This window comes from Lagenorhynchus albirostris, chromosome 6, assembly GCF_949774975.1.
Source record: "Lagenorhynchus albirostris chromosome 6, mLagAlb1.1, whole genome shotgun sequence".
In the NCBI taxonomy this organism is placed as follows: domain Eukaryota; kingdom Metazoa; phylum Chordata; class Mammalia; order Artiodactyla; family Delphinidae; genus Lagenorhynchus; species Lagenorhynchus albirostris.
Genome location: NC_083100.1, coordinates 47837796 through 47855637, shown reverse-complemented (window position 1 = coordinate 47855637; position 17842 = coordinate 47837796). Strand labels below are relative to the sequence as shown.

The window sequence follows — 17842 nt, the reverse complement described above, 5'->3', positions numbered from 1 at the left end:
GAGAAGTTCCTTTAGCATTTGTAAAGCTGGTTTGGTGGTGCTGAACTCTCTCAGCTTTTGCTTGTCTGTAAAGGTTTTAATTTCTCCATCAAATCTGAATGAGATCCTTGCTGGGTAGAGTAGTCTTGGTTGCAGGTTTTTCTCCTTCATCACTCTCAGTATGTCCTGCCACTCCCTTCTGGCTTGTAGGGTTTCTGCTGAGAGATCAGCTGTTAACCTTATGGGGATTCCCTTGTGTGTTATTTGTTGTTTTTCCCTTGCTGCTTTTAATATGCTTTCTTTGTATTTAATTTTTGACAGTTTGATTAATATGTGTCCTGGCGTATTTCTCCTTGGATTTATCCTGTATGGGACTCTCTGTGCTTCCTGGACTTGATTAACTATTTCCTTTCCCATATTAGGGAAGTTTTCAACTATAATCTCTTCAAATATTTTCTCAGTCCCTTTCTTTTTCTCCTTCTTCTGGAACCCCTATAATTCGAATGTTGGTGCGTTTAATGTTGTCCCAGAGGTCTCTGAGACTGTCCTCGGTTCTTTTCATTCTTTTTTCTTTATTCTGCTCTGCAGTAGTTATTTCCACTATTTTATCTTCCAGGTCACTTATCCGTTCTTCTGCCTCAGTTATTCTGCTATTGATCCCATCTAGAGTACTTTTAATTTCATTTATTGTGTTGTTCATCGTTGCTTCTTTCATCTTTATTTCTTCTAGGTCCTTGTTAACTGTTTCTTGCATTTTGTCCATTCTATTTCCAAGATTTCGGATCATCATTACTATCATTATTCTGAATTCTTTTTCAGGTAGACTGCCTATTTCCTCTTCATTTGTTAGGTCTGGGGGGTTTTTATCTTGCTCCTTTATCGGCTGTGTGTTTTTCTGTCTTCTCATTTTGCTTATCTTACTGTGTTTGGGGTCTCCTTTTTGCAGACTGCAGGTTCGTAGTTCCCGCTGTTTTTGATGTCTGTCTCCAGTGGCTAAGGTTGGTTCAGTGGGTTGTGTAGGCTTCCTGGTGGAGGGGACTAGTGCCTGTGTTGTGGTGGATGAGGCTGGATCTTGTCTCTCTAGTGGGCAGGTTCACGTCTGGTGATGTGTTTTGGGGTGTCTGTGGCCTTATTATGATTTTAGGCAGCCTCTCTGCTAATGGGTGGGGTTGTGTTCCTGTTTTGCTCGTTGTTTGGCATAGGTTGTCCAGCACTGTGGCTTGCTGGTCGTTGAGTGAAGCTGGGTGCTGGTGTTAAGATGGAGGTCTCTGGGAGATTTTCGCCATTTGATATTATGTGGAGCTGGGAGTTCTCTTGTGGACCAGTGTCCTGAAGTTGGCTCTCCTACCTCAGAGGCAGAGCCCTGACTCCTGGCTGGAGCACCAAGAGCCTTTCATCCACAGGGCTCAGAATAAAAGGGAGAAAACGTAGAGAGAATTAGTAGAAGTATGAGGAAAGAAAGAAGGAAAGGAGGGAAGGAAGGAAGGAAGAAAGAAAGAAAGAAGCAAAGAAGGAAAGAAGGCAAGAAGGAAAGAAAGGAGGGAGGGAGGAAGGAAGGAAGGAGGGAAAGAAGGAAAAAAGACAGAAAGAAAGAAGATACAGTAAAAATAAAATAAAGTATAATAAAGTTATTGAATTAAAAAATTCTTATTTAGAAAAAAAAAAGGTACAGATAGAACCTTAGGACAAATGTTGGAAGCAAAGCTATACAGACAAAATCTTACACAGAAGCATACACATACACCCTCACTAAAAGAGGTAAAGGGGGAAAAATCATAAATCTTGCTGTCAGAGACCACCTCCTCAATTTGGGATGATTCGTTGTCTAAAGGAGTGAAGGAAGGAAGGAAAGAAAGAAAGAAAGAAGGTCAAGTATAATAACGTTATTAAAATTAAAATTGATTATTAAGAAAAAAATTTTAAGAAAAAACCATGGACGGATAGAACCCTAGGACAAATGGTGGAAGCAAGACTATACAGACAAGATCTCACACAGAAGCATACACATACACATTCACAAAAAGAGGAAAAGGGGAAAAAATCATAGATCTTGCTCTCGAAGCCCGCCTCCGCAATTTGGGATGACTCCTCTATTCATGTATTCCACAGAGGCAGGTACATCAAGTTGATGGTGGAGCTTTAATCCGCTGTTTCTGAGGCTGCTGGGAGAGATTTCCCTTTCTCTTCTTTGTGCTCACAGCTCACAGGGGCTCAGCTTTGGATTTGGCCCTGCCTCTGTGTGTAGGTCGCTGGAGGGCGTCTGTTTTTTGCTCAGACAGGACGGGCTTAAAGGAGCCGCTGATGTGGGGGCTCTGGCGCACTCAGGCCCACGGGGAGGGAGGGGCACGGAGGGCGGGGCGAGCCTGCGGCGGCAGAGGCCGACACGTGACTTTGCACCAGCCTGAGGCCCGCCATGCGTTCTCCCGGGGAAGTTGTCCCTGGATCCCGGGAACCTGGCAGTGGCGGGCTGCACAGGCTCCCCGGAAGGGGGGTGTGGACAGTGACCTGTGCTCGCACACAGGCCCCTTGGTGGCGGCAGCAGCAGCCTTAGCGTCTCCCGCCCGTCTCTGGGGTCCGCGCTTTTAGCCGCGGCTCGCGCCCGTCTCTGGGGTCCGCGCTTTTAGCCGCGGCTCGCGCCCGTCTTTGGGGTTCGCGCTTTTAGCCACGGCTCGCGCCCGTCTCTGGGGCTCCTTTAAGCAGCGCTCTTAAACCCATCTTCTCGCGCACCAGGAAACAAAGAGAGAAGAAAAAGTCTCTTGCCTCTTCGGCAGGTGCAGACTTTTCCCCGGACTCCCTCCGGGCTAGCCATGGTGCACTAACCCCTTCAGGCTATGTTCAAGCCGCCAAACCCCTGTCCTCTCCCTGCGCTCCGTGCGAAACCGAAACCCGAGCCTCAGAGCCTCAGCTCGCAGCCCCGCCCGCCCCGGCGGGTGAGAAGACAAGCCTCTAGGGCTGGTGAGTGCCGGTCGGCACCGATTCTCTTTGCGGGAATCTCCCCGCTTTGCCCTCCGCACCCGTTGCTGTGCACTCCTCCGCGGCTTCGAAACTCCCCCCTCCGCCTCCCACAGTCTCCGCCCGCGAAGGGGCTTCCTAGTGTGTGGAAACTTTTCCTCCTTCACAGCTCCCTCCCACTGGTGCAGGTGCCGTCCCTATACTTTTGTCTCTGTTTTTTCTTTTTTTTTCTTTTGCCCTACCCAGGTATGTGGGGAGTTTCTTGCCTTTTGGGAGGTCTGAGGTCTTCTGCCAGCCTTCAGTAGGTGTTCTGTAGGAGTTGTTCCACGTGTAGATGTATTTCTGGTGTATCTGTGGGGAGGAAGGTGATCTCCGCGTCTTACTCTTCCACCATCTTCCCACTTCCACCTGATTCTTCTTTATGTTTTCTAACTCTTGTTGAACTTCTCACTGTTCATCTTCTTCTGTGTTCCTTGAGTGTGTTTATGACCATTACCTTGAACTCAATTTTATCAGATAGATTGTTTATCTCCACTTTATTTAGTTCTTTTTCTGAAGTTTTGTTTTTGTTTGGAACATATTGCTCTCTCTCCTCATTTTGCCTAATTCTTTGTGTTTATTTCTGTGTATTAGGTAGATTAGTTACACTTCCCAATCTTGAAGAAGTGTCCTTATATAGGTACCATCCTATGACGCCCAGCAGCACACTCCCCTCTGGTCGTGAGAGCTCTATGCTCTAGGAGTGTCCCCTATGGGGGCTGCATGGGTTCTTCTCTTCTGCAGTTGCAGGGCTGACTACTTTGGTGCGCCGGTAGGCAGGGCTGGCCCCTGGTCTGGTTGGCTACCAGGCCGTGCCTCATGTGATGGCTGCCTGCCCACTGGTGGACATAGCTGGGTCCTGGTGCAGCTGGTTACAAGGCCCAGGGAGTCCCATGTCTCATGCCAGCCAACTGGTGGGCAAAGCATGTCCTGGTGAGGCTGGCTATGGGGCCTCTGGTGGCTGGGTTAGGAACTAGTCACCTGTTGGGAGATGGTGGGTCACAGTGAGGCTGGTTGTATGGCCCAGGTGGATCCCAGGACTGGTGCCAGCTCCCTGGTGAGAAGATCATCCCCCAGTGCTAATAAGCTAGAGGGAGGATTCCAAAATGGCACTTGCCAGCACTGGTGTCTTCATAGTAGAACAAGTCTCCCAAAATGGCTACCACCAGCATCTCCATCCCCAAAGGGAATGCCAGCTGCCTCCTATCTCTCCAGGAGTCTCTCCAAGATGAACAAGTTGGTCTGACCCAGGCTTCTTTCAACTTACTGCCTCTGTACTGGGACTTAGAACATGTGAGATTTACATGTGCCCTTTAAGAACAGAGTCACTATTTCCTACAGCCCTCTGGTTCTCCCATACACAAGCCCTGCTGACCTTCAAAGCCAGATGTTCTTGAGGTTCGTCTTCTTGGTGCAGGACCCCCTGGCTGGGGAGCCTGATGTTGAGCTTGGACCTCTTTCTCCTTGGGAAGAACCTCTGCAATTGTGATTATCCTCTTGTGGATACCCCAAGGATACCCCAAGCTACCCCAAGGTGTGGCTCTTGACTATACCTCACCTCTTCCTCTCCTACCCATCTCATTATGGTTACTTCTTTATAGCTTTAGTTGTGGAAAATCTTTTCTGCTAGTCTTCATGTCATTCTCACAGTTGCCCTGCAGATAGTTTTAATTTCGGTGTGCCCATGGAAGGAGGTGAGCTCAGGGTCTTGCTACTCTGCCATCTTGGCCACAGCCTCTCATTTTGTAATTTTCTTTTTCTCTCAGTGTTTCTTTTTAGATGGTTTCTTTTTCTGAACATGTATTAATTAATCTCTTTCCCTGCAATATCTACTCTGCCATTAATGCGTCCATTGCATTACTCATCTCACACATTAAAAAAAAAATTGATTTGGGCCCTTTTTATATCTTCCGTGTCTCTTGTTTACCTTGTAAATATATGGAATGTAGTTATCTTTTCTGTTTTTTTTTAATTCAAGTATAGTTAATTTACAAGTCGTGTTAGGTTCAAGTGTGCAACAGTGATTCAGTTGTACATATATAAGTATATCTAGATAGATGCTTTTTCTGATTCTTTTCCATTATAGGTTATTACAAGATACTGCATATAGTTCCCTGTGCTATAGATCAAGTCCTTGTTGTTTACCTATTTTATATATAATAGTGTGTGTATATGTTAATCCCAAACTCCTAATTTATCTCTCCACCCACTCTCTGCTATCCCCTTTGGTAACCATAAGTTTGTTTTCTATGTCTGTTGAGTCTGTTGCTGCTTTGTAAATAAGTTCATTTGTATCATTTTTTTAGATTCCACATATAAGTGATATGATATTTGTCTTTCTCTGACTTACTTCACTTATGTGATGATCTCTAGGTCCATCCATGTTGCTGCAAATGGCATTATGTAATTCTTTTTTATGGCTGAGTAATATTCCATTGTATTTATTTATATATATATGTATATATATATGTGTGTGTGTATATATATATATATATATATATATATATACACACCACATCTTCTTTATCCATTCCTATGTTGATGGACATTTAGGTTGCTTCCATGTCCTGACTGTTGTAAATAGTGCTGCAGTGAGCATTGGGGTGCATGTATCTTTCCAAATTAGAGTTTTCTCCAGATATATGCCCAGAAGTAGGATTGTGGCATCATATGATAACTCTATTTTTAGTTTATCTATTTTAATGTTATCTTTAATTCTAACAGCTGTATCATTTCTGGATCATTTTTGATTGATTACTCACTTTATGGGTCTGTGCTTCTTTATATGCTTGGTATTCTTTGATTAGATGCCAGATATCGTGAATTTTATATTGTGTGTGCTGAATAGTTTCAGCTTTTTATAAATATTCCTTAGCTTTTTTTCTTGAATGTAGATAGGTAGTTTATTTGGAAATGGTTTGATTTTTAATAGGTCTTGCTTTTTAATAGTTGTTAGCTGGGGCCAGAACCATGTTTAATCTGGGACTAGTTATTCCCCACTACTGAGGCAACATTTTAGTACTCTACCCAGTGCCCTACGACTTACAGAATTTTTCTGGGGTGGCTGGTGAGAATAGGCATCATAGGTAGGTGCCAAGTACTGTTTTATTGAATCTTTTGGGATGATCCTGTCTTTGGTCTTGGATTGTCTCCTCACATACACATAGTGATCCATTCCATTGCTGACTACTTTAGGAAATTCTCTGAGGATTTCTGGGTGATTTCCTCTGTGCAGCTATCTCTTTTCTGGCACATCCAGTATCAATATTAGTCCAGAGATTTACAGAGAGAAGTCAAATTTCATGTATGATATTGTGTTTACCTATAATATAATATATATAATTATGTATTATTATAATATATTATAATATATTATATATATTATATTATTATTATATATTATTATATATATAACAATATATTATTATAATATATAATTATATATAATATATAATATAATAGGCCTGAGTGACTCTTGGTTAAGGAATCCTCCAACTGAAGATGATTTGAAATTGCCTAAACTCACCAGGAGAGCAATGCATTGAGATGCTATCTGATCTGAAACTAGACACCCTGAAGGTGTGCAGTGAGATAAGTTGCATCTAAGGGTTAAATATATTCTTCATGTTTGACCATGTGTGGAAATTTACCCCTTACTACCCTCCCAAATTTGTACTCAGAATAACCTTACAAGTCATAAGGCTTGCTCATTTCCAACATACTCTCACATTTTAAATATTTATTTGTATTTCTAAACAGCAAGTTGATGTTAACCAATATACTTCTTTAATATTTTAGAAACAAGCCCTTCTAGAGAAAAAAATGGCTTATCATTTACAAAAAATGCAAGAAAGTGGCATTAAAAGAGAAGATATGAAGAAAAATACAATTGATTACAGAGAACAAGATGGACCACATGAATGTGAGAACATTAAGGGCTGATGTAGCTATGTAGAAAGTGCTTGTCTGTGTATTTATGTAAAAGATCCTTTTACAAAACTCTGTTTGCTCACGTTTGCTACCTGCTTTGTGCCAGCGAAGGGTTCTAGGCATTTCCCTATAATAGTTCAAGTTGAAAAGTAGACATACATGTAAAAATTAAAATAACCTTATCAAGTGGTTCAGCAGACAGGCTTGCCTATATTGCAGTTCTAACCAACTTCCCTATACTTAATGTATTTTTTGCTACTGAAACCTTAAAAATTTGTAAGATAACTGCTATCACATATCAACATGGTGTTCTACTATTTTGCCAGCCATAAAGAATAGACAGTACCAGAAAAGAACACAGGGAAGAAGGAAAGGAGGAGGTAGAGAAAGATAGAAAGGAACAAAGAAAGGAAAAAAAGGGAAGAAATGAAAGTTTAAAGGAAGAACATCAAGTCATTACTTTGTTATGCCCAGTATCTACCAGCTTCCTTTTATTTTTAACATTTTAAGACTATAGTAGGATTTATTAAATTAATTAATGATATTAAAATTTCATGGCCAGAATACAAAAATGTAGACTTGTTTTAATTATCTGTGACTAAATGTATCAGGAAAGAAGATAATAATCTTCCATGAGTTATCATCATAGCATCCGATCAATCCTATCTCTGTCCCATCAATCCTGTTTCTATGTGAGAGCCTCCCTTTGTCACTTAAGTATATTACTAACTAGTCTCCATTGGCTCTTATTTTTACCTACCTCAGATCCATTTTTTACACTGCTACATAATTACATGTAAAACTCTGTTCTAGTTTTTTTCTCCTGGCCTCAAAACTTAAAGATCCCCATTACCTCTTAAATGAAGCTCAGACTTCTTAGACAACCATTCATCACCATCTAGGGTCAAACCCAAACCTAACTATTTCACATTACCTCCTTGAATAAGGCAGATATGATCTAGGGGTGATATGCTTAGGCTCTAGAGCCAAACTGCTGAAGTCAAAGTCCTGCTTTACCATTGTCTAGCCATGTAAATAGCTTGAACAAAATTATTTAACCTCTTTGAATCACAGTTGCATCATCTGAGAAGAAAATACTCCTAAATCCCATAAAGAGCCCAAGAGTTCTAGCCCATAGTAAGCATTCAATTAATTTCATTGTCTAATCAAACGAGACTGCTGACCGTTCCTAAAACACAAGTGAACTTTTATACTTCTGCGCCTCTCTTTATCCAAGTTTCTAGCCTGGAATGACATGCTCACTGTCCATCTCTGTAACTCCTACAATTCTTTAAGCTCCACTGTAAGTGACACTACAAAAAGTCTTTCTTGATAACTGTAATTGGAAGATACCTGTCCTTCGAATCACTTATAGTACTTTGTATTATTCTTAATACATGTATTCCATACTTCCCACTGTCTTAATTACCTATTATATTGTAACTCCCACCTTTCTGTTTCACAGAGCACCTAGTATTGTATGTATATATGTATATCTTTGTGTGTGTTTATATACATGCATGCTTACTGAATGGACTAATTCAGTCTACTCAGCTCATTGAGATAATGATAGCAATTTCATCCTTCAAAAAAGAAATCACTTTAGAAACTATATACATCCCTGCATCAACAACCATTAATTTTCTCATTTAATAGGAAAAGAGTTTCAAGAAGACATTTTTAAACACTTGTTGCCTCAAATCCCTTTTTTTGAAGAAGTGGGATATAAATTAATTTATTTTATCAAGGTGACAAATGAAATTGAATTATTCCTCTGTAGTAATATTGTCATCTTCCACCAAGTAGATAGCTTCCAGAGGGACAGAGAGAATAAGAGAGGACAGGAACATTGGGTGAACCTGCTCCAATGAGAAGACAGATCACTCTCACATTTGACAGCCTTAATGAAAACCCATTGAGCGCACATGCTGTGAGGATCCTTTGCCCTCCTAAATGGTTAGAAACGGGAACTATAATTTCCTTTATCACAAAGGAGGAATATGTATATGGTTGTTTATGCTAGGCTGTGAGGTACATTCAAGAGTTGCAATTGTCACTGTGGGCTGGTGGGTCTCCAGCCAGTAGCTATATTGGTATCCATCTCTACAAAGACGAAATGGCGTGTTACAGTTGAGCCAGGTATAGCTTTTCTCTCTGTCAGAGGAAAATTCTGTCCATCTTTTAACTTGAAAGGATAATATTTGAAGAGTAATCGTTTTTCACATTCCTCCATCTTCTCCAATACCTCCCCACAATCCTAAATAGAAATTAGCATATAGGCTCACTTCCTATTGGGCATGAAAAGAGAGCCTGTCTTGGGTAATTCTGTCATCATCATTATTAAAAATAAATGTTTTGTTGCATTTTTTTAAGCTTATTCTCCAAAGAAGAAAAAGAAGAGTAATGATGACATAAAGATAATTTATCCTCTTGATGACCAGAAAGCAAATAAAGGAGCATATGGTAATTTAATATTGTGATAAGAAATATTAAATAGTATTTTTGGGAAAGACTGAATTTGGATGGCCTTTTTTGCTTAAGTTCAGATAATTCCTCTGTTCTTTGGTGTCAAATGACAGATTTAGAGTGATGCTTACAAACAATGATATAAACTCTATTGCTTTCAGAATTTCATCTCAAGTTACAGATTTAGTGTTCTAAACTTATCATTTTAGACAAATGGTCTATTGCTGCTGAATGAAAAATACATGAACATAACAAATTGCAAGATAATTTTTATATTGCTCGAAATGATTTTTAAAAACTCTGAAACGCAAGAGGGAGGGGATATGGGGATATATGTATACGTATAGCTGACTCACTTCGTTATACAGCAGCAACTAACCCAACAATATAAAGCAATTATACTCCAATAAAGATGTTAAAAAAAAGAAAAAAAACTCTGAAGTGAGTCAGAAATTAAGTTTATGTACATTCACTCAACCCACTAGGGACCCCAGTGAAATATCACTTTCTTTATTTATATCATTCTATGTTACTTCATGTTGTCCATTAGAGCTCATTGGATTAGACCAGAACCCAAACAACAGCATAAATATCCTCCAAATAATATACTATCAAAAGTATAAGACTGGGCTTCCTGGTGGCGCGGTGGTTGAGAGTCCGCCTGCCGATGCAGGGGACGCGGGTTCGTGCCCCGCTCCGGGAGGATCCCGCGTGCCGCAGAGCGGCTGGGCCCGTGGGCCGTGGCCGCTGGGCCTGCGCGTCCGGAGCCTGTGCTCCGCGGCAGGAGAGGCCACAACAGTGAGAGGCCCGCATACCGCAAAAAAAAAAAAAAAAAAAAAAAAGTATAAGACTGTTAGAAATTGAGCAATATGAATTCTTCTCCCATATTAAATTTCCAGGGAAAAATTAAAGTATAAAAATTAAATCCCTTTGTCTTTATCAGTTAAATTCTAAAGAAAAAGTTTAAAATCTTTTCTTCCCTGACTGTGTAATTTGATTAGTCTCATAAAGTCTCTGGGATAAGATAGGGTTAGCTGAGGCTGTCTTCCACTCAGGACTACTGAGGTTTACTTAATTCAGCTCTAAGCTTTAAAGACCAAAGATTTTTGAAGTCCAAAGATTTTTTGGTCCCATTTTTAAAGTCCGAAGATTTTTTTAATAAAATATCAAAGAGTTACTTACAACACATACAATTATGACAACACAAGCCACATATCTACTAAATGTAGACAATAAAACTAAATTCTCAGTCTCTAAAGCAGTTATCTCATGCAGATGGTCTTCTAAAAGTCTAGTGTTGAATGCAGGCCAGACTGGTCTTACTGATGTCAAAAAAATCTCAGTGTTATTGGAGGAAAGGATGATAGATGGAAAATATGATTTTCAGCCTCACTAAGGTACCACTCTATCTGTGACAGTTGTCCAGGTATCAAAACTATAAATTTAATTAAGCATAGTTGGGAGACAAAGATGAATTCTAAAACTATATTAATACATATCTGGAGGGGAGAGGATCTATTTCTACCCTCTAAGAGATTGGCAAGTGAATCATTCTTGTTTTGTGTGAATTTTAGAAATGTACAGTAGTGATATCACAATTCATTATATATTAAAAGTGCCCCTCTTTCCCATTCACCATAATCAAACCTCCTTAGTTTCCATCTCATCACTGAACTGAGTATGAACTCCATACAGTGTCACAACCTTTACACTCTTATGGGCAGTCTGCCCCCATGTTTTATAATTGGCAACTATCCAGAGTTCAGAGGCCAGAATTCTCTATAGTTCCTGCTTCTGATCTTGTCTCTGTATTTTTTCATTCTCATAAAAAGATCCTGAGGTAATTTATTTTGGATTTTAAATTACCCTAAAGCAAAATGGAATTTTTTTATATAATTGCATGAATTTTAACACACGTATGAATTAGTATGACCTTTACCACAATCATGTGAGAACATTTACAACATTCCAAAAATGTCCTTTTGCAGTCACACCGCCTTCTCTCCCACTAATAAGCCCAGGCAACCACTGATATGTTCTCCATCACTATAGTTCTTTTTCCTTTGGAAAATGCCTTGTAAATGGAATCATATCGTATTTGATCTTTTGATAATTGCTCCTTTCAGCATGCCTTTGAAATTCTTTCAAATTATTTCATTTGTCAATAGTTGACTCTTTTTTATTGCTGAGTAGTAGTCCATTGTGTGTATGTACCAGGTTTATTTATGCATACATCAGTTGAAGGAAATTTGGTTGTTTCCAGATTTTGGTGATTATGAATAGAAAGATCAGAAGTATACATTAAGCTTTTTGTGTGAACAAGGAATTGTTGTATATGTTTAAGTTTATAAAGAATTGCCCAACTGTTTTCCAGAGTGGCTTTAGCATTTTGCATTCCCTGTTTGCTGTGCATCCTTGTAACTGTTGGTATTATCAGTACTTTTTATTTTAATCATTCTAATAGATGTAATGGTATCTCATTGTGGTTTTCATTTGTATTTGCCTGATGGCTAATGATGATGAATATCTTTTCATATGCTGTTTGCCTTTTGTAAATCCTGCCTGGTGAAGTATCTGTTGAAGCTTTTTGCTCTGTTGAGTTTTGGGAGTTATTTGTATATTCTGAATATAAGTATTTTTCAGGTGTGACTTGCAAATATTTTCTCTCAGTCTGTAACTTGCCTTTTAATTTTCTGTTTCTGTTTCTGATTGATCAGTGTGTCTCCCCCTTTGCCCATATTGCTCTGTCTTTGATTACTGTAGCTTGTTATTAAAATGTAGCATAATTCCAGCAACTTTACTTTTCTTCAAAATTTTTATGGATATTTTAATTCATTTGCCTGAGTATAAACTTTATACTCAGCTTTACTGCAAAAATTATGCCAGGATTTTTGAATGAAGTATATTAAATCAATCTATAGATCGATTTAAGGGGGAAAGAAATCTTTACAGGGTCCTTCCAATCAAGGACTTTTCGGTAGTCCTTGATTTCTTTCATAAGTGTTTTGTAGTTTTCAGTATAGAAATCTTGTATATGTTGTTATGTGTATACATAAGTGCTTCATTTTTGGTACTGTTGTACATGGTATTTTTAAAGTTTGATTTCCAATTGTTCATGGCTATTGTTTTTACTATGTCTCTTTGTACAGATTTTTTAGTGGTTGTTCTAAGTAACAGTGTACTTACTTAGCTTATCACAGTCAACCCTAACTAGATATTCTACCTCTTTATGTAGAATGTGGAAACCTTACCATATATATGCCTCCTTACTCCTCTCCCCTTTGTTATAATGATCTTATGTATTACATCTACATATACCAAACAGCCACTCAGAGTAATCATCATTTAAATGACTAAATAGGGGAAGAACAGCCTATCATATTTACTCAAATTTGGTCGCCCATTAATTCCTGATGTTTCTGGTCCCATGTTTCTTTCTGGTATCATTTTCCTTCAGTCTGTAGAACTTCCCTTAGCATCTCTTTTAGAACAAATTATCTGGCACTGAATTATCTTAGTTTTCCTTCACCTGAGAGTATTTTTATTTTACCTTCATTCCTGAATTATACTATTTACCCTTGATATCGAATTATAAGTTGTCAGGCTTTTTTTTTTTTCCCAAAAAAACTTTAAAACTGTTGTTCTCCATGGTTCTGATGGACATAGATAACATTATTAAGGTATTTTAATATAATTGATATGATATTGTATACAGTGTTTTGTGACTTGCTTTTTATACTCAGCATTATATTTCAAAAGTTTTACCTATGTATTGTCTGACATTTTACTTCCTTTCAGTACTAATCCTATCCCATTGTGTGAATATCCCATTGTGTAAATATACCACAATTTAATATGTTTTTCTTTTGGTGGAAGTATCGGTTATTTGAACAATATTTCACCATTCTATACATATATATCTCCTGGTATTCATGGACAGGTGATTCTCTAGGGGTTATATGCCTCGATATGGGATTTCTGGGTCATGTTCCCTCTTCTGAGAAATTATTTTTTCAAATCTCTTGTCCATTTTCCTATTGGGTTATTTTTCTTTCTTTTACAGATTTGAAAGTTTTTTTGGTCACACATTCTATTATATACATATATACGGTATAGCAATATCTTCTTCCAATTTGTAATTTGTTTCTATTCTTTTTTTATCTTTTGATGTACAGAAGTTCTTAGTTCAGTATAATAAAATGTTACATTTTTCCTTATAGTTTGTATATTTTGTTACTTTTTATTTGAGGTTCATTTCTATGAGTTCTCTTTGATATGGCAAAGACATTAATCTTTTGTCTTATTTGTGGCACATATTTCCATAATTTTGTTAATGACTTTTTTTAGCCTTATTAAGCATTTCAAACATAAGCAAAAACCAACAGAATCTTTATGTGCCTATCTTTCAGCTTCAGCAACTCCTGGACAGTTTTGTTTTGTCTATGCCCTCAACTTCTCCCTGCTGCCATATTGTTTTAAAGCACATCCCACACATATTATTTCATCCATCAACATATCAGTATGTACCTAAAAGATAAGGATTATTTTTTTAATGCGTAAGCACAATACCATGATCACATTGCACAAATAATAATTCCTTAATGTAATCAAATATCTAATTACAATTCAGCTTTCCAGTAATCTCATAAATGTCACAAAAGTATTTTGATGTTACTTTGAATCTACATTGACGCATACTGCGATAGTTTGTATGTCTTTTGAGTCTTTTAATCTATAGGTTCTCCTTCCATATATTCCTCTCTTTCCCTCCCTCCCTTCCTCCTCTTCTTTAAAATTAGTTTATTTGTTGAAGAAATTGAGTTGCTTGTCTTGTTGAACTCCTCAGTTACTGAATTTTTGCTGATTGCATCTATATGGTATATGTTATTTCTTCTGTATTTCCTGTAAAGTATTAGTTAAATCTATGCACTTTCAGGTTCAGTTTCTTTAGCAAGACTGATGCATACATGATGGTGTATCTTTCCATCAAGAGGCACATAATATTGCATTGTCTTTCTCTTTGTGATATTAGCAGCCATTTATGTTCAAGGCCTTGATCCACACATTAATTATGCATTACAAAATTGGGATATTTTTCCTTCTTCGTAAACTAGCTAGAAAATTTCTAATAAAAAGAAACTTTCCCCCAACTACTATTTGGTTACTTTGTGATACAGGATACTTGAGAAAAGCAGACTGATGCTTAATATTTTACCATCATTTATTAGTTTTCAAAATAATGTATTGTTTCAGTAGCATCTTCTAACAGTGAGCAATTAGTTTTGTTTCATTATGAATTCACAGATGTATATAAATTTTATGTGCTTAAAATTTTCTATTACTGTGCTTACTAATGTTGAAATTGTGACAGCTCTGGCCAGTGAGGGCCCCTTCAAGATAACTTTCGAGTCCTTTTTGACACAACCCTAGTGATTTTTGTTAGCTTCCTTGCTATCTGAGAAGACTGGACTATCCAGTCTTACCTTGAACACATTCAGTTGTTTCAACACCAGTGAGTTTCATTGGTATCTTTGAGAAGGTGAAGTAATCATATATTGTTGGACCTATTTCTGGACATGCTCTTTTCTTTTATTGGTCTATTTGTCCTTATGTGAGTATATTCAATAGCATTCTCATAATTACTGTAGCTTTATAATAAGTCTTGAAATTTGGCAGTTTGAGTTCTCCAACATTTGTTGTTCTTCTAAGTTGACTTGGTTGTTCTAGGGCCTTTGCATTTCCATAGAAATTTTATTTTTTTTATTTAAATATAGTAGATTTACAATATTGCAATAGTTTCAGGTGTACAGCATAATGATTCAGGGGTTTTTTTGGCAGATTATATTCCATTATAGGTTATTACAAGATATTGAGTATAATTCCCTGTGCTATACAGTAAATCCTTGTTGCTTATCTCTTTTATGAATATAGTGTGTATCCATTAATCCAATACTAATTTGTCCCTTCCTTATTCCCTCTCCCCTTTGGTAATCATTAAGTTTGTTTTCTAAGTCTGTGAGTCCATTTCTCTTTTGTATAGATTCATTTGTATTATTTTTTAGATTCCACATATAAGTGATATATAGTATTTGTCTTTCTGTGTCTGACTTAATGCACTAAGCGTAATATTCTCTAGGTCCATCCATGTTACTGCAAACAGCAATATTTCATTATTTTTTATGGTCGCCTAATATTCCGTGTGTGTGTATACACATACATGATACACCACATCTTCTTAAGCCAATCATTTTTTGATGGGCACTTGGGTTATTTCCATGTCTTGACTACTGTAAATAGCAGTGCTGTGAACATTGGCATGTATGTATCTTTTCAGCTCTCCAGTTTCTACAACATAGTCAGCTGGGATTTTATTTGGGTTCACCCTTCATTTCTTTTTCTTGCTGGCCAGGACCTCCAGAACAGTGCTGAACAAAATGGTGATTGTGTACATCCTGATCTTGTTCTAAAATATAAGGCCAAGTGATCAATATAAATTAGAATATAGTTCTGGAGATTTGAAGATAGCTTTTATCAAAGGAAGGACATACCCTCATACTCCTCATTCACTAAGAAGTTTCATCATGAATGGGTGTTGAATTTTATCAAGTTTTTCCTTTCATCTTTGAGATAATTGTCTACATTTCCTCCTCTTTTCTCTTACTGTAGTAAGTTACTTTGGCTTATTTTTGAATGATAAACTAACCCTGCATTCTTGGAATAAGCCTCACTTATTCATTATGTATTATCTTTTATTGTATATTATTAGATTCAATTTATTTATAGATTTTGCATCTTTATTCATAGGAGAATATTGACTGAGTTTTTCTTTTCTTGTAATGTCTTGTAATGATTTTTATATCTGAGTGATTCTGGTATCAAAGTATGAGTTGGGAGAGGAGTTTACTCCTCTTCAATTTTCTGGATGAATTTGTGTAGAATTAGTGTAAATTCTTCCTTTGGTATTTTGTGTAATTCAGAAGTAAAGTCTTTTGAGCCTGGAGTTTTCTTTGTAGAAATGTTTTTAACTATATATTCCATTTCTTTAATAGATATGAGGTTCTTCATATTTTCTATTTATTCATGAATGAGATTTGATTGTTTTTGAGGAAAATCTGTCCCTTTCATATAAGTTTATTGCTATAAATTTTCATAATCTGTTATTTTTAGTATTATCTATAGACTGTTATGCTGTTATCTCTAATTTCCCTGATGATGGAAATTTGTGTCTTCTCTTTTTCCTGGTCAATCTGGCTTTATCAGTTTTATTGAACTTCTCAAGGAGTCAACTGTTAGTTTTTCTCTCTTGTTTTTCTATTTCTTTTTCACTTTGATCTTATTTCCTTTCTTCTGCCTACTAAGTGTTGACAAGGATGTGGGAGAATTAAAACTCTGACACACTGCTGAGTGGTATGAAATGGTACAGCCACTTGGGAAAACAGTTTGGCATTTCTTAAAAGTTAGACATATACTTACCATATGACCCAGCCATTCTACTACTAGGTGTATTTACCCAATAGAAATGAAAAAGTATGCCCACACAAAAACTTGTGCAGGTAAGTTCATAAATATTTGTAAGTTGCCAAAACTGGAAACAACCCAAACAACAGGTGAATAGATAAAGAATGGTAGCATATCCATACAATGGAATACTTCTCAGAAATTTTTAAAAAAAAGGAATGAATTATTAAAACATACAATACTGAGTGAAAGAAGCCAGGCAAAAAATACTATATATCACATACTATATGATCCCATTCATATAAAATTCTAGAAAATTCAGATTAATCTTGTGTAAGAGGTAGAGAGCACTGTTGTCTGAGGATGGGAAGAAAGAGATAAATGGATTACAAAGGTGGATGAGAAAACTTTCAGGGGTATTAGAAATTTTATTTTGGTTGCAGTGATGACTTCACAGTTATAGATGTATTTTTAAATTGAGGAAACCGTTCAATTTAAATAATTAAGTTATAATTAAACCAAACAATTATAATTAAACCATTAAATTATACTTCAGTGAGTTCTTTTAAAAACTATACTGTTTCTTTCATTTACTTTTAGAACCCTTTGTAAACACCATTCATCGGTCTCTAAGTAGTGCAAAGAATATTGCCAAAACATCAGTACCTTCTCTTGTTTCTCAACCAGATGTACAAGATAATGATACTGAACAAAAGGTATGAAATTATGTCTCAAGCTTCTGTATGGTGATTATTAATTTATCTAGTTAACTTTTACTTCTGTGAACCATCTCCCTCTCTACCGTGTTATGGATTGGTTAGGGATATTAGGATCTATTTATGAGAACTGATCCCTTTCCCTAGAAGTGTTGAGTTACCTTTGTGCTAAACTCACTCACTCTCATTAGTAGAAACTAATCCAAACAAACATTTAGCAATTGCAATATCTAATATTTATTGAGCATCTACTGTTGGCCAAAGCCCTGTGACTTTTTCCTGAAGGAAGGGAAAATGAATAA

General features: G+C 37.2%; 1 protein-coding gene across 1 annotated transcript in view; it reads left to right on the top strand.

Annotated features, from left to right (window-relative positions):
- The window catches only part of FSIP2 (fibrous sheath interacting protein 2), a 128633-nt gene that overhangs the window by 20449 nt on the left and 90342 nt on the right, over positions 1 to 17842 (top strand). The window contains 3 exon segments of the mRNA XM_060151394.1: positions 6769 to 6892; positions 9274 to 9363; positions 17425 to 17540. Of these exon segments, the coding sequence (XP_060007377.1) occupies positions 6769 to 6892; positions 9274 to 9363; positions 17425 to 17540 (330 nt within the window).